The sequence below is a fragment of the Typopeltis vanoorti genome, chromosome 8 (genome assembly GCF_054136105.1).
Source record: "Typopeltis vanoorti isolate ZY-2024b chromosome 8, IOZ_Tvanoo_1.0, whole genome shotgun sequence".
Taxonomy (NCBI): Eukaryota; Metazoa; Arthropoda; class Arachnida; order Uropygi; family Thelyphonidae; genus Typopeltis; species Typopeltis vanoorti.
In genome coordinates this window covers 17387460-17410679 of record NC_143556.1, presented here as the reverse complement: position 1 = coordinate 17410679, position 23220 = coordinate 17387460, and the positions used below count along the sequence as shown (strand labels likewise).

General features: G+C 35.4%; 1 protein-coding gene across 6 annotated transcripts in view; it reads right to left on the bottom strand.

Annotated features, from left to right (window-relative positions):
- Positions 1–23220, bottom strand: part of LOC150103765 (dynamin-like) — a 519391-nt gene that overhangs the window by 317695 nt on the left and 178476 nt on the right. For all 6 annotated transcript variants that reach the window (XM_090397139.1, XM_090397140.1, XM_090397145.1 and 3 more), the window contains exons 7-8: positions 21008–21202; positions 12051–12189 (exon numbers count right to left, since the gene is read on the bottom strand). In XM_090397139.1, the coding sequence (XP_090253265.1) occupies positions 12051–12189; positions 21008–21202 (334 nt within the window). The remainder of the gene's footprint in view (positions 1–12050; positions 12190–21007; positions 21203–23220) is intronic.

Below are 23220 nucleotides of genomic sequence, written 5' to 3'. Positions count from 1 at the left end.
AGTGTTCCTGGTAAGATATATGCAAGTATACTTGAGAAATGGTTGAGAAGGATTGTGGAAGAGAAGCTTGGTGAAGAACAAGCTGGATTCAGGCCAAATAGAGGCTATCAGGATTAGATTTTTACTTTACGACAGATAGTTGAGAAATCATGCGAATATAATATAGATCTGTATTTAAGTTTTGCACATCTGGAAAAGGTATATGACAAGGTGCCAAGAGAGAAGCTATTCAAAATGCTACAGTTGTATGGTGTCAGGGGGGCATTATATCAAGCAATACTTAGTCTTTATTTGAGTTGTAAGTGAATAAACTAAAGCGAATAGCTGTTGCAATAGATACGGTATGAAGGTCAGCATTAAAAAGACAAAGACAATGAAAACAGGCAGAAACACTGAAAATATCAACTGTATTATGAATGGAAAACCTATAGAACAAGTAAAACATTTTAGCTACTTAGGCACGAGTTTTACTGAAGATGGTAAATTAAATATGGAAATAGACAACAGAATCAACAGAGTTGGTATGGTAGTAAGTCAAACGAATAAATGTATATGGAATAAGAGAGAAATTAGCCAAAACACTAAATTAGCTGTATACATAAGTGAATACAAGACAGTACTCACTTATGGATCTGAGAGCTGGGTAAGAAGTAAATCACTTGACAAAGACTAGAGACCTCAAATATGAGAGTCCTGAACAAGACTAGGAGCATAAACAGATGCCATCAATAGCAATATCATATTAAAAACAAGGATATTAGGGAAAGAACTTGACATTGTCAGCATCCAGGAATGCATCAGCAGAGCTAATGTCAGGTGGTATAGTCACTTAAACAGAATGGGAGAGGAAAGATTAGTAAAACAAGTGTTCTCTGCCGGATTTTCAGTAAAAAGACCCAGAAGAAGACCAAGATATAGGTTGATTGATACAGAAAAAAGTGCTTTAAAAGATAGAAATATAAGATCTAAGGATAAAAAACTTATTGTTTAATACTGACCATATACAAATATTTTAACATTCTTTGCCTACCAGTTTCGCTAGCAAACTGTCTAGCTTTTTCAAACGTTGACAGAAAAGTATAAAAAATATTAGTAAATGCAAATTGAAAGGAACATAAAAACGTTGTAAACACTCTAGTAGCTAAGGTTGCACGTTCGCATGACAGAGACTGAGTGGACTTATTGTTCTTAATCATTATTACGCATGCGTGTTTTTTTTACAACAAACACGCATGCGTGTTTGTTGTAAACGCATAATGTGATTACTAGCTAGCTGTAGTTCAGATGTATTTAGAGAGAGGATGAGGTTTTTCCATTAACTGTTAAGAATAGTACCCTGGTTTCTGTTGAGGTTTCCGCCAGTTTTTAACACTACTGTGGCTTCCTTGAATAAAAGATGTCTATAATCGTCGTCTAAATATGGCATGGAGCTATTTTGCCACTGTATCATGTAGTTAGACGTACAGAAATGATGTGCTAAGCCAGAAGAAATACTTCTGTTGTGGTTTACATCACCAACATGCTCTCTCTGTCTGATCTCCAAACTCCATGAAGTTTGTCTGATGTAGGCGAGACCACAAGAGCAAAGAATGTAATATACTCCTGGATATTGTAGAACGGCACCTTGTCTTTTGGTGATCCTAAAAAATGTTTGATGCTGGTGGTTGGTTTGAAGATCACTCTGATGTTGTGGGCTTTTAGTATTCTGGCTATTTGATAAGAAATTGACTTGATGAAGGGAATCACTACAGTAGAAATGTGCACTACATAGATATTTTTTGATGATGTTTGGAGGGTATCCATTTTGTGATAATGTTTTAGCTATTAGTGAGATTTCAGTCTGTGTATCCTCCTCTTCTGATATAAACTTACGTACTTTATTTTTCAACATATTGATAATGCTTAGTTTGTGTCTTGTGATGGTTAGTATAATGAAGGTATCTTCCAGTGTCTGTCATCGTTTATTCAAGGAAGCTGCAGTAGTGTTAAAAACTGGCAGAAACCTCAACAGAAACCAGGGTACTATTCTTAACAGTTCATGGAAAAACCTCATCCTCTCTCTATATCCATCTGAACTACAGCTAGCTAGTAATCACATTATGCGTATACAACAAACACGCGTGCGTGATAATGATTAAGAACAATAAGTCCACTCAGTCTCTGTCACGCGAACGTGCTAGAGTGTTTACAACGTTTTTATGTTCCTTTCAATTTTCATTTACTAGTATTTTTTATGCTTTTCTGTAAACGCCTTGAAAAAGCTAGACAGTTTGCTAGCGAAACTGGTAGGCAAAGAATGTTAAAATATTTGTATATGGTCAGTATTAAACAATAACTATTTTATGCTTAACTTTCAAATGACCAAATATGTTTAATTTGAACAAATATAAGATCTGATAATGTTGGAGTTTTGACAGGTAACAGACTGATTTGGAGGAAAATTGTAGATAAGAAGTTAGTAATGATGTAATTGCTCATGTAGTACTATCATATCCTTTACACCCCTCGAGGGTATATATAAGGAATTTGATGATGATGATATATTCAGGTGACTTTCAGACATACCAGCTATGCTTTTTTTTGTTGTCAATATATTTTCACATTTAATTTGTCATCATTCCTGATGCGTATCAGGAATGATGTATCAGGTATGGGATAATTATGATAGTACTACATGAAAAAGTTACGCCATTACTAACTTCCGATCAATAATTTTCATCCGAATTAATCTGTTAACTGTCAAGACTCCAATTTTATCATAACTTATATTTGTCTCTTTACTGTATCAATCCATCTATATCTTGGTCTTCCTCTCAATCTGGCAAAGAACACTTGTTTTGCTAACCTTTCCTCTCCAATTCTGTTTAACCAAACCGAGCACGAGTTTCGCTCTACTAACATGTTCCATTCCTGAATGTTAACAATGGTAAGTTCTTTCCTAATATCCTTTTCGGATGTGATACTGCTATTGATGCTATCTGTTCACTCTAATCTTACTCAGAACTCTCATTAGTCTTTGATGAAGTGTTTTATTTCTAATCCAGGTCTCAGATCCATAAGTTATAATTGGTTGGAACACTGTCATGTATATAGCTAATTTAATGTTTTGACTAATTTCTTTCTTATTCCATATAAATTTATTCAGCTGACTTTCTACCATACCATATTTACCAATTATGTTGTCTATTTCCATACAGTAAATTTCCATACCGTTAAATCGTGAATTTTTTAAAATAAAAATATCTGTAATGCTATACTGCAATTTTATCAATATCAGCATTGTAATAACAAAAAATTGTTTTACTCATAATTTTTAACAATTTTCACACTTTTAGATGTGAAATATTCACATTAATGTTGAGGCGCTTGGTTTAGGTAATCTGCTTTGAAAAAACTTTGGTTTTTTTGAACTTTTGAATTCTGCTGTTTTTTATAATTAACTCCCTAAAATTACAGACATGTGTGTAATAAAACTGCCATAGAAAGTCGCAGCACGCAACAAAAAAAGCAATTATAGTGCAATTGGTGTGATCACGTCCTAATCATTTGCCGAACATGTTTTATGAGCAGTGACTCATTTATGTCGGCTAAATTACTACAGTGTTTTTCCAACATATGATGGTCTATTCACCAAAATTTGTTAAAAATAGCAAGAAATTAATAACAAAAAATAACCTGTTAATTTAATTATAAGCAAATCTTGGTTAAAAGCATTTTAAAATTAACAGGGTGTTAATTTTCAGGTGACATACAGACCGGAAATTTTGTCCGTTAAATCGAGGGTTTACTGTATTTATTTACCATCATCACTAAATATTGTGCTTAATAGCTGAAATGTTTTACTTGTTCTATAGGTTCACCATTCAGGATACAGTTCATGCTTTCCATGTTTCTGCCTATTTTCACTGTCTTTGTTTTTTTGTTGCTGATTTTCATGCTATCTGTTTAACATATTACAACAGTTATTCAATTTAGTCAGGAAATCTTGCAGACTTGTACTGGATTTATTTAGAAGTATAACATCATTTGCATTACAGCAGCAGTTTACCAGAACATAATGGAGAGTCTACCCTGAAGGGTATTGGCTGCAATAGCAGTGAAAGGAGGCTCAACCTCATTACTGACAGCAATGAGGGCATCAGGAATTTTAGATGTGAAATATTAGATGTCTGAACACTTTTGGCAACACAGTGTGCAAAAGTGCACAGTGGATTTGATGGAAGTGACCATTACTTAGTACTAAGGAGGATAAAAATGGATATTACATTGAAAAGAACAGTATGTAAAAAAGTTTTTAAAAAATTTAAGTTGAGCAGCTTTTACAGGTAAATTATAGACTCAACTATGCAAATATTACTGAAGAAAATCTGCAGCAGTTTGAAAACAAGAACCAAACCTTGTAGTCTCAGTGGCAAACTCTGAAGAAGACACTGATTGATTCAACTAGGGCATTATGTGGTGAAGTTGTATGCAAAGATAGAAAATTAAAAACTCCATGGTGGACACAAGAAGTTAAAGCAGAAGAAGAAGAAAAAGAAGAAGAAAGCATACCAAAAGTTTCCAACAAATAAGTCAGCAGATGCCCTACAAAAATACAGAAAAAAATATAAGTAAGCTAAGCAATGTGTAAAAGTAGCTAAACAAAATTCATGGGAAGACTTTGGTAACAGTATGAAAATAAATATCAAGAAGGGGACAAAATGTTCTGGAGGAAGAAGAAGAAAAGAATGCTGTAAAAGGAATCAAAGATGATATGAAAACTGAAGATAATGATATCCTAGATGTCTGGAGTAATTACAGTATCCCCCCCTATCCGCAGGGGATACATCCAAAGCCACCCCCCCACATACAGATACCTGAAACTACAGATAGTACCGTACATTATATATACTATGTTTCTTCTATACATAAGTACATGTGATAAAGTTAAATTTATAAATCAGGCTCAGTAAGATATTAAAAACTAACAATAAAATAGAATAATTATAACAACATACTGTAATAAAAGTTATCTGAATGTGAATGGAATCTTAGCAGCCTCGGCATACGTTTCATTATTATTTTATGAAGTTGAGAACTTTCACCTTTTTACTTAAAAGGAAGCAGTTTATGGCTTCTCTTTGGCATATCTGAAATGCGAGCATCACTACTCTTGTGCTTTGGGGCCATTAAGCAAAATAAGGGTTACTTGAACACAAGCACTGCAAAACCACGCCAGTCAATCTGATAACCAAGAACTACTCAGAACGGCATGCAATTTAAAACTTGGGAATTGTTTTTCTGGAATTTCCCATTTAATATTTTTGGATAGCAACTAAGTAACTAACAAGTGGGTAGAATATACGGTACAGTGTGGATATGCTGGACAAAGGGGCAATTCACATCCCAGGCAGAATGATGCGAGATTTCATCACATTACTCAGAACAACAAACAATTCAAAACTTATAAATTGCTTATTACTAAAAGAAAGAGCCATAAGGCTTCATTTTGGCAATGTAAAATTACATAGGCAAAGTGGATATTAGATCCAACATTATTTCAGAGCCGAATGACTGTAGAAACTATGAAAGTATGCTTGCATAAATCTTACATGGAACATTCAGTAGAGAAATTCCTCTGTAAGTTGACCTGAGAGCTTATGAGAATACAATCCTCGGCATCCCCAAGTTGCCTTAGCTTGCACTAATTAAGTTAAGTTTAGTTTAATCCTTTATCCCAGTGAGAGCAAACAAAGTTTGCGCCTGAAAATATCTTCAGGACTGAATATAAACTTTCAACTAATTAAGTTAGTTCAGAGGCCTCTTTGCAATTCGCTCTGCAATTCAACTCGGGGATGCTGAGGAGTGTATTCTCGTAAGCTCTCACGTCAACTTACGAAACTTTCATAGTTTCTACAAACATTCAGCTTTGAAATAATATTTGCATCTAATATATCCACTTTGGCAATGTAATTATAAATTGTTTATTTTTGGAATTTTCCATTTAATATTTAGGGACTGGGGTTCACCCAGCTCTCAGATGTGAACTGTAGACTAAAATACAGAAATATTATTGAAAAGAAAATGAAAGAGTTTGAGAACAGGAATCAAACCTTGGAGATTCAGTGGCAAACTCTGAAGGAAACATTGATTGATTCTGCCAGAGAGGCATGTGGTGAGGTTGTGTGCAAGGATAAAAAAAATCAGAACTCCCTGGTGGACCCCCAGGAAGTTAAAGAGGCAGTGAAGGAAAAGAAGAAAGCATATCAAAAGTTCCTGGCAAATAAGTCAGCTTTTACTCTTACAGAATACAGAGACAAATATAAGAAAGCTAAACAGTGTGTAAAACTAGCTAAACAAAAGTCATGGGAGGACTTTGGCAAGAATATAGAAAATAAATATCAAGAAGGTGGCAAAATATTCTGGAGGTTGTTGAAGAAGCTTAGGAATGGAGGAAAGAGTGCTGTAAAAGGAATTAGAGATGATAAAGGTGAAATGAAAACAGGAGAAAAAGATATCCTTGAAGTATGGAGTAATTACTTTGACAAACTGCTAAATGAAACAAACAGTGATGAAAGCACAGTGATAAAAAACACTGACCAGGCATGCAGTCAGGAATACATATCCATACTTGAAGTAGAAAAAGCCATCAAAGGCTTGAAATGTGGAAAGGCAGCAGGAGTAGATGATATTCGACCAGAAATGCTGAAGTATGGTGGTATAAGAGTCTTACAGTGGCTAGTTCATAGTTCAGAAAGCCTGGACAGAGGGACGAATTCCCGATGATTGGAGTAGAGCTCTCATAGTACCCATATATAAAAAGGGAAATAAAACTGAATGTGAGAATTACAGAGGTATTTCCCTACTGAGTGTTCCTGGCAAGATCTATGCAAGTATACTTGAGAAACGGTTGAGAAGAATTGTGGAAGAAAAGCTTGGTGAAGAACAAGCTGGATTCAGGCCAAATAGAGGCTGTCAGGATCAGATCTTCACTTTACGACAAATAGTCGAGAAAGCATGGGAATATAACAAAGATCTGTATTTAAGTTTTGTCGATTTGGAAAAGGCATATGACAAGGTGCCAAGAGAGAAGCTATTCAATACGCTGCAGTTATATGGTGTCAATGGGGCATTATATCAAGCAATACTTAGTCTTTATTTGAGTTGTGAGTCAGCAGTTAGAATTGAAGGAAGTACAGGAAGATTATCCCCTCTGTTATTCATTATCTATATGGATCACATTATGAAGGAATGTGGTATTAAACCTGATATCAAAATTGGAGATGTTAATGTCAGCTCTTTGCTTTATGCGGATGATGTTATACTTCTAAATAAATCCGCTACAAGTCTGCAAGATTCTCTGACTAAATTGAATAGCTGTTGTAATAGATATGGTATGAAGGTCAGCAATAAAAAGACGAAGACAATGAAAATAGGCAGAATCACTGAAAATGTCAACTGTGTTGTGAATGGAGAACCTGTGGAACAAGTAAAACATTTCAGCTATTTAGGCACAATTTTTACTGAAGATGGTAAACTAAATATAGAAATAGACAACAGAATCAGCAAAGCTGGTATCGTGGGAAGTCAATTGAATAAATTCATATGGAATAAGAAAGAAATTAGTCGGAACACTAAATTAGCTGTATACAAGACTGTGTTCAAACTAATTTTAACTTATGGATCTGAGAGCTGGGTCAGAAGTAAAACACTTGACCAAAGACTAGAGACCGCAGATATGAGAGTCCTGAGAAAGATTAGAGGCGTGAACAGATGGCATCAATGGCAATATCATATTAAAAATGAGGATATTAGGAAAGAACTTGACATTGTCAGCATCCAGGAATGTGTTAGCAGAGCTAATCTCAGATGGTATGGTCACTTAAATAGAATGGGAGAGGAAAGATTAGCAAAACAAGTGTTCTCTTCCAGGTTGGCAGGAAAACGACCCAGAGGAAGACCAAGATATAGGTGGATTGATACGGTACAAAGTGCCTTAGACGATAGAAATATGAGATCTGATAATGTTGGAGTCTTGACAAGTAACAGACTGATTTGGAGGAAAATTGTAGATAGGAAGTTAGTAATGATGTAATTTTTTCATGTAGTACTGTCATATCCTGTACACCCCTTGAGGGTACATGGAAGGAATTTGATGATGATGATGGTTCACCGCAGATAGGGGGGGTGGCTATGATACTTTGAAGGACTGTTAAATGAACCAAGCAGTGATAGAACCATACTAGAAAATTTTCAATAGAATGCAAAGAGGAGTACATATCAATACTAGAGGTAAAAAAGCCATCAAAAACTTGAAATGTGGAAAGGCTACACTGCATAATTCAAAGGGCCTGGACAGAAGGTCGAATTCCCAATGATTAGAGTAGCTCTCATAGTACCCATCTATAAAAAAGGGAATAAAGCTGAATGACATTACAGAGAATTACTGAGGAATTTCTCTACTGAATGTTCCAGGCAAGATTTATGCAAGCATACTTGAAGAGGTTTAAAAAGATTGTGGAAGAGAAACTTGGAGAAGAACAAGCAGGATTCAGGATAAATAGAGGTTGTCAAAATCAGATTTTCACTTTAAGACAAATAGTTGAGAAATGGGAATATGACAAAGATCTGTACTTAAGTTTTGTAAATCTGGAAAAGGCATATGACAATGTGCCCAGAGAAAAGCTTTTCAAAACACTACAATTATATGGGATCAATGGAACATTATACAGAGCAATCCATAGTCTATATTTAAGTTGTCAGTCAGCAGAATTTAAGCAAATACAGGAAGATTGTTTGATGTAAAATCATGGGTAAGACAAGGATGCACATTATCTCCACTCTTATGCATCATCTATATGAATCACATCATGAAAGAAAGTGGCATTAGGTCAGATATTAGAAATCGAGATGTCAAACTTGGGTTTTTGCTTTAAGCAGATGATGGTGTACACCTAAACACATCAAGGGCAAGTCTCCAGAATACTCTAACTAAATTGAATAACAGCTGTAACAAATATGGCTTAAAAATCAACAATAAAAAGACCATAAATTAAAGATGCCAAGAAATTATATTCTTGGCATCTTTAATCCTTTATCCAAGCGCAAGCAAATAAAGTTTGCACCTAAACTATTTTCAGGACTGGGCAACTCATATATAGAGGCTACTGATTTCATATCACTTGCCTTAGTATCCCATAATGCAAAGCACATATCCTTATGGACATGTATAATCCTATGCATATAAATACCCAGACTGGTTTCGGCCTTTTCAACTTTCGACTATTTTCAAGACTGGGCAACCTTGGCATCACCTCTGAGTCTGGCTCCCACTGATGAAACCTCAATACAGGTTGAAACCAGTCTAGGTATCCCATAATGCAAAGCACATGTCCATAAGGATATGTGCTTTGCATTATGGGATACTAAGGCAACTGATGTGAAGTCATTAGTCTCTATATACGAGTTGTCAGTCCTGAAAATAGTTCAGGTACAAACTTTGCTTACACTTGGATAAAAGATTAAACCAAAAATATAACTTCTTGGCATCTATAATTTATAGTATAACAAAGTGGAAAACTTTCAACAATAAAAAGACCAAAACTATAAAAATAGGCAGGAGCATAGAAAATTTCAGCTGCATTCTGAATGGTCATCCAATAGAAGTAAAATATTTCAACTATTTAGAGACAGTTTTTAGTGAAGATGGATGGTTAAATCTGGAAATAAACAGTACAAAGCTGGGTAGCCAGCTGCATAAATTTATATGGAATAAGAGAGAAATTGGCCAAAACACCATATGAGCAGTATATAAGACCATGTTCAAACCAGCTTTTTATGGATCTGAGATTTGGATTAGAAATAAAGCACTTTATCAAAGTCTAGAGACCAGAGATATGCGGGTTCTGAGAAAAATTAGGAGAGTGAACTGATGGCATCAGTGGCAGAATCATATTAAAAATGAAGATATGAGAAAGGAACTTGATATTATAAGCATTCAAGAATGTGGATTCCACCTTAGATCAGCAAAGCTAATCTAAAGTGGAATGGCCACTTAAATAGAATGGGTGAGGAAAGGTTAGATAAACAGTTGTTTGTTGCCAAGATGGCAGGAAAGACACCCAGAGGAAGACAAAGGTCTAGGTGCATTGATTCAGTTAGAACTGCCTTAGAAGAACGAAATGTTAGGTATGACAATATAGGAGTATTTACAAGTAATAGACTAATTTGGAGGAAATTTTTGGATAGGAGATTAATAATAATGTAAAGCTAATCATGTAGTGCTGTCACAGTAATCTGAACACTCCTTGGGGTTATATATATATATATATATATCAGGAAATTGATGATAATTAAGTGTATATCCTCTAGTACCTTTATTTTGCTGTTTACTGATTAACAGTAACAGCAAAACATATAGAAGCTAAATTTATTATTTTTTACAATAAATCTATAAGTAAATCCTGCAATTGTGATTTCCAATATTTCCTCCTGTTATACGTTACATACACCTTATATGCTATATAATTTACATTTTATAAGTGAAAAAAATGAGAGAAATAACATAACAGACCCTATAAAGAAATTGCAACATCAGACCTGTACTAATATGTTTTCAGAGCTCACATATTTCTATTACTGGCTCAAAGTTTCTAGACACATGCAGGAAGAGAGAGGTCAAGTTCATTAGAAGCAAGATTCACCAAGGTCGCACTAACATCAGCATGAAGTCACCATGAGTCACTTACCATTTTATGTGTAAACTAATTTTTCTTGAGGGAGTCCTCATATGAGACAACTCATGAAAAGATATCTCATAGATGGCATATATAAAAGAATTATTTATCCATACACCTACTACAAGTATAATAAATTTAGTTTAATCCTTTTTCCAAGTGAAAGCAAACAAAGTTTGCACCTGAAGTATCTTCAGGACTGAGGCAACTCGTAGTAAAGGTGGACCAAGCTCTCATGGTCTGGGTAGTGGCCCTTCCCTTAATGCATAGCATTATACATGTCCGCAAGGAGATGTGCTTTGCATTATGGGAGATACTGAGACAAGGAGTGATGAGAGCTTGGTCCACCTTTACTAGGAGTTGCCTCAGTCCTGAAGATACTTCATGAGCAAACTTTGTTTGCTTTCACTTGGATAAAGGATTAAACTAAATTTATTATAGTCTAACCAAGTGGAAAATAAACTTCCAACATCTTTCTCCAAATCCAGAGTAATTTAATAATAAGGTGGTACACCTTTTCGCAACTCATATAAGTAAATATGACCTCTTCGTTGCTTCTGCCTTAGAATCACCACTTCTGGGTCTGGCTCCCACTGATGAGACCTCAATAAAGGTCGAAACTGGTCTGGGTAGTGGCCCTTCCCTTAATGCATAGCATTATACATGTCTGCAAGGAGATGTGCTTTGCATTATGGGAGATACTGAGACAAGGAGTGATGAGATCTTGGTCCACCTTTACTACGAGTTGCCTCAGTCCTGAAGATACTTCAGGTGCAAACTTTGTTTGCTTTCACTTGGATAAAGGATTAAACTAAATTTATTATAGTCTAACGAAGTGGAAAATAAACTTCCAATCTACTACAAGATAATTCAATTCAGGTTCCTTTATCAGAAAAAGTGTAACTACAGTGGCAAAGTGAAAAATGTAATAGGAATTGTATATTTTTGAAGAGGAAAATACTAACATTTTGGTAACAGTAACAATTTGATGCATTAGGCCAGCAGTAGTCACTGTATTAAATACCTCTCCATGTCCATTTTGCTACCTTACAAATCATGTATTCTAGTACCACAACCAATTAATTAATCAGTTAATTCTTTCTTTTGATCATTTTTTATCACTTCTTTTGCTCTGTTTACATGTTATTATCCAGACCCATACAGGCTATTATCATTTATTTTCAGCTCATTACCTTTCCACTTCTAATAGGAACATGCATTTAACACATTTTTCTCATTCTACTTTTTGATCTACAGTTCACTGAAGTATTGCCAACCATCTCATTTTGCAAATTGTATATATTTTCACACATTTTGAAAGCACTAATAACATACCTTTACAATTTCAAAAGGAAATCTTTCATGAAAGATTCTATTAATGCGTGCACCACCAGATAATTCACTTGTATTAATGGAAGCTGACCCAGATCCTTCTATGTTTCTTTCAAAATCTGTCTGGAGTTGTTGTATCATTCTAAAGAAATTTAAAAAAAAAAAATAAAAAGAAAACAATGATACAAAAATATTAAACTTATGACATGTTTAATTTCGTTTCAGAAATAAGTAGAAGTACAACAGATTTTCTAGCTTGGCCAGCAAAACAAACAACACTTGCACTCTTCAACCCCCAAAATTTATGAATGTTTTTAGGTAGTAAGATGAATTTCATCACCTGATGAAACTGAAATTATTCCATGTTTTATCTCAATAATAATGTTTTTAGATCCTATAACACTCAGTCCTCCTACAATACCAATAAGTTACATTCAGAAAATTCACATTAAAAAAAATAAATAAATAAAATATTGTATAAAAGTAAAATATATATAATAAAATATTTTCTTGTTCTTCTGTGGAATAAAACAATATACATAGCATCATCTGGCCTTTTCAATGACCTGTCTCATCACTATATGCCTATATATATATATATACTCTATAATATAAAATGATAAGCCTTTTTTTGTAACATTTTGTGTCATTTTTTGTCAAGTTATTTGAAATGTTTTGAAATTCAGGGGCTACCCTGAGTGTCGAGTCTTCAAAATTCGAGTCATCAGAATTCAAGGAGAACCGGCCTACCAATCCAGAACTCGGGGGGGGGGGGTCCCCTAGTATACACACACACACACACACACACACACACACATTGGTCATTAAGAAGTTCTATATGGCATGCATGCATGGCAAGTGAGATGCCTTAGTTTCCACTTTCATGTCAGATACAAGGCAGACACCAGAAGCCACAAAAATGGTCATTGCATGATATCTGACTCTGGTCAGATATCATGCAATGACCATTTTTGTGGCTTCTTGTTAAGTATCTGATCTAATGGAAATGTATGGATAGCAAGTGCTTTCTCACTTCCTATACCATCCAGACATGAACCCATCAGGATTCGATCTGCTCCCTAAGCTGAAAGAATATCTGTGAAAAATTATTCACTACCATTGGAAAGGTTATTGCAGAGCGACATCAGATACATGAACAAAAAAAAAAGTTTGCTAACAGGAATACAATGCATCCTCAGTTGTTGGGAAGCAATGATAAAGAAGAATGAAATTTTACTGAAGGTTTGTATTTTTTTAAAATAAATATTTGGTATAACAGGGGAACTGTGTACATGACTTTTGAAATGATCCTATGAACCCGAACAGAGTAAGTGGTGTTAAGGAGAAAGAAAGAAATCACTGATGTATTTCTTGAACCTCTGAAGATTACAGTATTGGAAAATGATGTGAGAAAGGATGTTTTCCAAAGAAGAGCAACAGATGAAATGAAAGATAAGGATGAGAAAACTGAACTGTATATATGGATACTGATACCAGAAGTGTCTTGCCTTTTTGCAAGCTTAAAGTGGAAGAATGAGGGAGGCCAGTTCAGTGCAGCAATGTTCATAAAAATATCTGCAGGAAAAACACGATGCAGAAAGAGAGGTCACTTATTTAGTAGACTCTCCTCTTTTGCACTGCATTGCATAAAGTATTTTTAAGGAGTTTTCGATGACTGTTGTTTTGGATTGTGGCTAAATCAACTAATAAAGCTAGGAGGCCAGTGTACGTCTGTAAATTATTTTCTTCAATTATTGTTTTGTGATGGAGATGTATGAGGGAGTGAAAACTCAGGTCAGGTCTAGTGTCGGCATGACAGAGAGGTTCCCCCATTGTCGTAGGGCTCCATCAGGGATCAACTCTGAGCCCCTACCTCTTTGATCTGGTCATGGATGTACTAGTGGAGGACATCAAGAAGGAGGCGCCAGGGAGCATGATGTTTGCCAATGATATTGTTCTCTGTGAATCATCCCGAGAGAAGCTTGAAAAGATCCTGGAAGAGTGGAGAAAGGTATTGGAGGAGAGAGGCATGAAAATTAACCAGGTAAAGACTGAATATATGTCAACAGGGAGTGACGAGGATATGATCATATGACTCCAGGGTGAAAAGTTAACTTCAGGGAAGAAATTCAAGTATCTTGAGTCGATCGTCGAGAGGAATGGTGACCTGGATGAGGAAATACAGCACTGAGAGGAAGATGAGCGGGATCCTGTGCAACAAGAGAGTGAGTTATAAGATGAAAGGAAAGCTGTATAAGATGGTGGTGAGGCTGGCGATGCTCCATGGCGCGGAGACGTGGCCTATAACAAAGGCACAGGAGAGGAAGATGGAGGTGGCGGAGATGTGGATGTTGAGATGGATGAGTGGTGTGACAAAGGACAGGATAAGGAATGACTACATCAGAGGGACGATCAAGGTGGGACCAATCGGTAAGAAGGTACAAGAAAGTAGGCTGAGGTGGTTCGGTCATGTAGAGAGAAGGAGTGAGGAGTATGTTGGTAAACGAGTGGAGCGTATGGAAGTGGAGGGAAGGAGGAAAAGAGGGAGGCCCAAACTCAGATGGAGAGATAAGGTGGCAGAGGATCTTAGGGAGAAAGGATGGAGTCGGGAAGATGCCCTGGACCGGAGAATCTGGAAGAAGAAGATTAAAGATGGGAACACTGACCCCGTCTAACACAGGATAAGGCATAGCGAAAGAAGAAGAAAAGATTGTTTTGTGATGAAAAACCTGAGTTTCCAGGAGCGGAAAACTGGAAAACTTGCCACATCGGCACGAAACCAGTGAATGCAACTTCAGCTGAAAAGCCTTTATATAAGTTTTTTGCATTCTGGAGACAAAATTCCAATCCCAAGGTTCTCCAAGCAAAAGGCATTACCGATACTGAATGAGATTACAGAGGCTAGGAGTGTTTTTTTATATGCTACACCAAATGTGAGAAGAGCATTCTGGGGGTTTGGTGAATTCTGGATTTATACAATATTAGTTGTACAGGTGAAATTGCTGTTGTAAATAAGCACTTCAAAAGTTTATGTCCTTGATAGGATTTGAACCCAAGTATTTCCAACTAAATGGCAACATCAATATCAAGCAGAATATAACATCATATTATGACAGTACTACATGATTAACATTATTATTAATCTCCTATCAACAATTTTCCTCCAAATTAGTCTATTATTTGCCAGCACTCCAATATTGTTGTATCTAATATATTTCATGCTTCTAAGACTTGTAAATAGAATCAATCCACCTAGACCTTGGTCTTCTTCTGAGTTTCTTTCCTGCACTCTTGACATCAAACAAATGCTTTGCTATCCTTTCCTCGCTCATTCTATTCAAGTGGTCACAACACCTTAGATTAGCTAACAATGTCAAGTTCCTTTCTAATATCTTCATTTTTAATATGATTCTGCATTGATGCCATTGGTTCACTCTCCTAATTTTTCTCAGAACCCTCATATCTGTGGTCTCTAGATTCACATCTAACCCAACTCTCAGATCCATAACTTAAAACTGATTTGAACACTATCATGTATACTGCTACTTTATTGCTTTGGCTAATTTCTCTCTCTTATTTCATATAAATTTATTCAACTGGTTTCCCAACTTACCAGTTTTGCTTATTCTGTTGTCTATTTCCAAACTTAATTTGCCATCTTTGCTAAAAACTCTGCCTAAATATCTGAAATATTTTACCTGTTCTATATGTTCTCCATTGAGAATGCAACTGAAATTTTTTATGTTTCTGCCTATTTTCATAGTTTGATTTATATACTGCTGATTTTCATGCCAAATTTATTGCAAATGTTATTCAATTTAGTCAGAGAACACTAGAGACTTGCAATGAATATGTTTAGGAGTACAACATCAACTGCATAAAGCAAAGAGCTAAGTTTGATATCTCTGATTTTTTTTTTTTTTTGGTTTAATGCCACTTTCTATCATCATAGATGATAAGTGAGGATAATGTGCTTCCTTGTCTTATCCCTGATATTACATCAAACCAACTTCCTGTATTTCCTTCAATTCTAACTGCTGACTTGCAACTTAAATATAGACTATATATTGTTCTGTATAATGTTTCATTCACCCCATATAACTGTAGTGGATTCTTCAGGCACCTTGTCGTATGCCTTTTCCAGATCTACACAACTTAAGTATAAATCCTTTTCACAGTCACATGATTTCTCAATTATTTGTTATGAAGTGAAAATGTGATCTTGACAACCTCTATCTGTGATGAAATCAGCTTGTCCTCAAAGTTTCCCTTCCACAATTTTTCTCAATTTCTACAAGAATGTTTGCATAAATTTTACCTTGAACACTTAGTAGAAAAATTCCTCTGTAATTCTCATATTCAGCTCTCCTCTCTCTTTTATTTTTTTGATAGACAGGAACTATGAGAGCTCTACTCGAAATCATCTGGAATTCAATCTTCTGCCCTCTGAATTATGAGTTGAAGCTACTGAAAATCTTTTATGTCTACATATTTAAGTATTTCTAGTAGAATATCATCTACTTCATGTCACCAATATCATCTCTAATTTCTTTTATAGCACTCTTTCCTCCATTTCTAAACTTTTTCAATAGCCTCTAGAGGACTTTCCCCACCTTCCCAATATTAATCTTCTATATAGAGTACCTCATGATAAATTGATAGTCAAACTAGAGCAGATGGGGTCAGATATTAGATTAGTGCATTGGATTGGAGACTGGCTATCTGATAGGTATCAACAAGTTGTGTATGGGGGGAGCGATATCCAGGAAAAGGAAAGTCACTAGTGGAATGCCCCAGGGGTTTGTTTTGGGGGCCATTACTGTTTAACTTGTATATTAACAATATAGGTGAAGATTTGGATGGAGATATTCAGTTGTTTGCAGATGATGCAAAGTTGGGACGAACCATGATGAGTAGTGAAGATGTTGTGGCCTTACAAGAAGACTTGAATAAATTGAGTGATTAGGCATGGAAATGGGTTCAATGTTGCAAAATGTAAGGTTTTAAAATTTGGAAAACAAAGATGGGATGCAGAATTTATGCTTGGAGAGGATGTATTATTGGAGGTGGAGGAAATAAGAGATCTGGGGGTGATAGTAGATAAGAATCTGATATTTAGAGGACACATAGCCAAAATTGTGAAGACAACACAAACGCTTCTGGGAATGAAGCAGAGGACACTGACATGTAGAAGTAGGGAGATTCTTGTTCCATTGTATAAGGCTTTGATTAGGCCACACATGGACTATTGTGCCCAGATTTGGTCACCTGGTTTTCAGAAGGATGAAGAGATGTTGGAAAGGGTCCAAAGGCAATTGACTAAGGTAGTTTCTGACCTCTGGAATGTCGAATATGAGGAAAGATTGAGAAGATGTAATTTGCAGAGTCTGGTGGACAGGAGGACGAGGGGAGATATGATAGAGACCTACAAGTTGGTAAGGAGTTGTTATAGGATCAATGCTGGAGAAGTTCTACAGAAAATAGTGAGAGATCGGGGGAGAACCAGAGGTCATTCCTGGAAACTGTATAAAGAGGGGGTGAGTAGAGGAGTGAGAGGCAGGTTTTTTTTCGTGCAGAGTTGTAAATGACTGGAATGCCTTGCCTGAGAGTGTGGTGTCTGCAAGAAGTTTGAATGTGTTCAAGGCACAGTATGATGAGCTGTGTGTGTGTGATAAAAGCCTCCCAGATGAGTCTTTGACTCCATTAGGTCTTGGGGTAATAATAATAATATTCTCGCTGAAGTCATCCCATGACTTTTGTTTAGCTTCTGTTACACATACTTTAGCTCTGTTACATTTTTCGCTGTATTCTTTTGGGAGATCTGCCACCTTATTTGCTAGGAACTTCTGTGATGCTTTCTTCTTGTCCAAGACTGCTTCTTTAACTTCTTGTGTCCACCATGGCATTTTTATTTTTGTATCCATGTAGACATCTTTGCCAAATACCTCCCTAACTGAATCAATTAATGTCTTACTCAGAGTTTGCTCTGAAACTAAGGTTTGGTTCTTGTTTTCAAACTGCTTCAAATTTTCTTCAATAACATTTGTACAGTCAAGTCTACAGTTTGCCTGTAAAAGCTGCTCAACTTTAATTATTTTTAAAATGTTCTTACATGTTGTTCTTTTCACTGTGAAAAGGATTATTCTAGGTAATGGTTCTTCCAATTTCAAATCCTCTGGACACTCTTTATCTTGAAGTAGCATGTATCCTGAACCATCACTATCAACAATAGGAGTTATTGAGGCTTTTCTTATTTCTTGCATCTTCTCTCCACATGAACTTGTGTACATCTTTATGTTGGAACATGGTGTTAGATACCTACTGTTATTATTAGTTTTGCTCCTCTCTCCAAATTTTCCCAAAATGTTCCTATATGGTTTGTGGGATTCATTTCCTGCTCTGCTGCTCATATCTCCAACAAGAACCATGTTTTCCATTTTCTTTATGTCAGATGCCTGCTCTTCTGACTTGAACAATTCCTCCACTTCTTTTTTAGGAGAACCTTCTGTGGGACCAAAGACACATATAAGTTTCACTGTTCACTTCCCTTTTGATTATTGTCCGAATACAACATCCTATACTAATTATGTAGTAATATCTCACCTGATTTTGTCTCCTATGTCTCAGTAATGCCAATTATGTCCATGTGGTACTTTTCCAGTTCCTCTGCAAGTTCGATTTCCTTTCCATTAAAAATAGCAGGATATATATAACAATGTGATATTCGATATTCAATGTGATGTGTGTGTGTGTGTGTGTGTGTGAGAGAGAGAGAGAAAATTTAGTCTTTGAGAAAGACTAAATGCTTAAGTCAGCTCAAGAAGAAAATTCTGATCATGACTGGAGATCTCAAATACGGTTGTTTCTTGCACTACCAATAGTCTTTAGTGAAATCCAGTCTAATCAGACTAAAATGAAGAGTGAAACTAGTTTACTCCAGAGATGTCTCCATAGATAAACATTCAGCCAACCTCAAACGAGTCTGGAATATAGTTGTTTCTAATGTTAGGTCCCTTATGAATTTCAGCACAACTGGGCTTCCTAATAACATTAGCTGACCATTGAAGAATGTTAAAGTGCATACAGCATTTTACTTTCTATTCCTTTCAGCTTCCTGTTATTTTACTCTGATTGTGCCAAAATTCTACGAGGAGTGCAGTTGATTTTAAGAAACTATTCCTTATCTGGTTGAAAAAGATTTGATTCTGGCATCTGCAGAGAAGGAAGGTAACTCCCTCTCCTGTCACCACCTCTAGAAGTTTAATTATTCAATCACTTTCAACCAAATGAGGAATACAGCTGTTTCTTATTTGCTTAAAATTTTGGCACTGACAGACCAAATGAGATAGAGCTGAAAGGAGCAAAAAGTAAAATACTGCCAATGCTTTTATATTCTACAATACTCAGCTGATGTTGTTGCTGTTGTGTGGAATTATGGAAAGCAACTAAGGCTATGAGACCTGTATTAACTGTGTGCATCCTTCTTGTCTGTTTGCATCATTGCATGTAAAAATTGCCCAAGTTTCTGGGAGGAAATATTCTGCCATCTCTGTATGAGACTAGTTAACTCAGTGTCAGATGAAAAATCCTTTATAAAAGGCATTCTACATCCAAGACAGGATTCAAACTCTTGTCTTTCAAACCAAAAGCCACTGTGATTTCAACCAGTTATTTGTTGATTGGTTTACCTGCTTTCTTTTAAAAAAAGTGATACAGTGATATTGCCTAAAACATATTTCATTAAAAACAGAAGCAAATACTGAGAAAGCAAGGGGATAGGCTGCAATTTAGAGGAAGCTTCTTGGCTGAGAATAATTATTTTAATTGTTGAAAATGTATGTTGCATCTCACACTTCAAGAACATAACAACAATAATACTATAAATAAATAAACAAAATCCTGCTTCATATGGTTTCAGAGGATTGGGAACTTGTTTTGCACCAACACACCACACAATGCTATGTAGCATATTCTTATATTCTGAATTATAAGTAGTTCGTTCATGTGTTCTTAATTTATCTTTAATCTTTTGTTATTGTTGTTTTTTTAAAATATTTACAGTTTTAAATGATAAACAAGCTTTTGTTAGATGTAAACTCTATCTTAGTGTCCCACACATAATTATTATTATTATTATTATCATTACGGACAACTCCAATGAGTCCTTAGACTCATCAAGGGAGGCCCTAAACATCATGTCAAGAACTATCCAACATTTGCAGAGTATCTATCATATTTTGCTTGGAACTCATTCACAGTCATGGCACCTACAACAGACTCTGACAACCTATTCTTTCATTCACTACTCTCCAAGCAAAAAACCTAGTTCCAACACCCTCGCTAACTACACTCTTACTCAGCTTCCATGGATCACCCCTACTTCACCACCACCAGACCTGTTCTGAAAATTTCCTTTAAATTAATCTTGTAAAACCCCCCTCAGTAATTTGTATGTCTCAATCATATCACCCCTTTTCTGCCTATCAATCAGTTTCTGTAAACACAAATCTTCAACCTGTTCTCATAAGGTTATTCCATAGACCTGCTACCATCTTGGTCACTAGCTTCTGGATCCTCTCCTCCTCATCGCCAAGAAACCTTGGCACAGAGTTTCTTGTTCTGTTGCAGACTGAAAAAAGTTCTGTCACAGACTGCATTCGAAGTTAGTCACTTGGGAACAAGACCTGGGTTTCAAAAACATGTGATGTCTGAAAAACCACTTTAACTATCTCAAGAAACATCTATACACTTATGCTGTGCAATCCACCAGTGTTGTCAAGTGCAAAAATAATTACTGCATAATGTTATGTACATAGTTATTACATAAATATGAAAGCAAGATGATTTTAAGATCACTAATATCTAAGCCATGCAGCATATTCTAAATAAAAAGCAATTAATGGTCAGCTACACAGTCAGGGAGTTCAAAACCCCTCCACTAAGATATAAGAATTACTCACTGTAACATTGCTTTTGTTTTTCGAGAAGGATCATCAGGATGAAAGTGCTTATACTCATCTACTTCCTTTTCCATTGAAATCATTTGCCGCTGGAGTTTATCACGCAATGCTGGTAGTGTGTCTCGGATATGATTAGTCAATTGCTGATTCAAAGTTCTCTGTAGATAGGGAGTGCCCATACGGTCAGCCATATGCCTGTAAAAGAGTAAATAATGATAATAACAAAACTATTAATGAAATACCAAAAATTTCTGAGTCAATTCATATTCTAGCATGAAAAAAAATTTTCTAAACTATTAAATATTCTAACTATTCATATAATTATTTTCCTACTCTTTAAGAAAAAAGATCAGGTAGTTTACAATTAATATCAAGGCACCTGTGCGCATTATATTTAGCAGTTTTGTATACTCAGGTTGACTTGTTTGTTTTGTGGATTAGAAACTAGTTATATCCAAGAACAGCAACTCAGTCTCAGTTTAAACAACCTAGAAAAATAATTTCCCATTCATGAAGGAATTCAAATTTAGTTTTTCCAATTAAGACATTTGACTGTCAAAGACGTATCAGGAAAATAAGCATTTTCACAGGTCCTCCCTATTTACGAGGTGCCTCATAGGTAAGATTTGCAGAAGTTTTGAAATAAGAAAGAAGGAAACACCTTAGTGATATGGCTTATACCAAAGAGGAAAGATCAGGTCTGGCTTATCACTCTTTCCACAACATGCATGATATCAACTGGGACAAAATCTCTACACATTTAATGGATAATTTTCTTTCTCACTGGGTTAAAGAATCCAGTTCCATTATTTATTTATTTTTTTTGCATCAGTCACTCAACAAAAACCAGGACTCATCCTCAGTTTGATTATATTTCCTGCACATATCAGACTTCAATTTTTCAGCTGATCATCTCCAAAAACAATGCTAGAAAACAGATGACTCATGCCACACTTCACTGTCTCTTTGTGTTTTGATTGTTTACATACAACAGTTTCTTTCAGCGTTTTACATTAATTTGTATATTTTGCTTCTTATCTTTTTTTTTTGCCCTGAAGCCACAAGTTCCCTGTGGGGAAATAAGTGTTTTTAATCTATGTTTTTTTTTTAATTATATTTAACAACCAAATAAACCCAGCTTCTCATAATAGTATCATCTTCTATTATTGACCCACAGTGAAATGTGATAATATATTATCTAAGATGATAATTACTGGATATTAATTTATGTAACATCAAAGTATATTTTTTTTTAGCCTAGCTAACTAACTGGACAGCATCTCTGCTCTCTCTAACATACAAGTTACGAGTTCAAATCCAACTGCAACAAACATTTGTGAATGTCTTTAGGTGTGGATAATTTTTATCATTCAGTGTAAGAACACCAACTCTACTTAGTAGAGACCTGAAGTGCTTGAAAAAGCTCTGTTAGATTCTACAATAGATTTCCTGCATTAATAAACTACTAGTCCATTCACAGTACTTACATACCATAAATTTACAACCTTTCATAGACTACATGAAAACGTCATATAAGTAATTAGAGGGTTAGTACAATAATATTTGGTTTACAGATCAAGTATTGATAAAATTTATTAACTCTACGAACTAGTTGGTAGAGTTAATAAATTTTATCCATACTTGATCTGTAAACCAAATATTATTTTACTAATTCATATGATCAAGAAAATAAACCTTCATTATAATTAGAGGGTTATTAGAAGGTTAAAGTGTTGTTTTAAGGATACTTGCGACATAAGACTGAATGATATAATCACGTAATCACAAGAAAGATATTTATTTAACCAAATATTTCGGTCTGGAAATAGCAGACCATCGTCGGTGGTATTACAAGAACAGTTTAAAAAATATACAAGCTAGAATACTAACAATAGATCGTTGAAATTAGAACATGCCGCGTGATGTTATATCACTAAGTATGAAACGAAATATTTTGAAGTAGAAACATGATTGAATTTGCTATTAAAAAAAAAAAAAAAAAAAAAAAAAAAAAATTAATGAGTAATCTTGATTAGGCTTTCCCAGATTTTTGATATAGATATGCAGTCATTACGATTCAGGTTGGGATGATGGAGCAAGGCCTCCACGCTTTCCTTGAACAAACGTTCGAACCTATAACGGGATCTATGTAAGAGGCGCGTTTTGGACCAAAGGATGCTGTGGTCAGTTTCAATCCCGTGTTGAGCCAAACC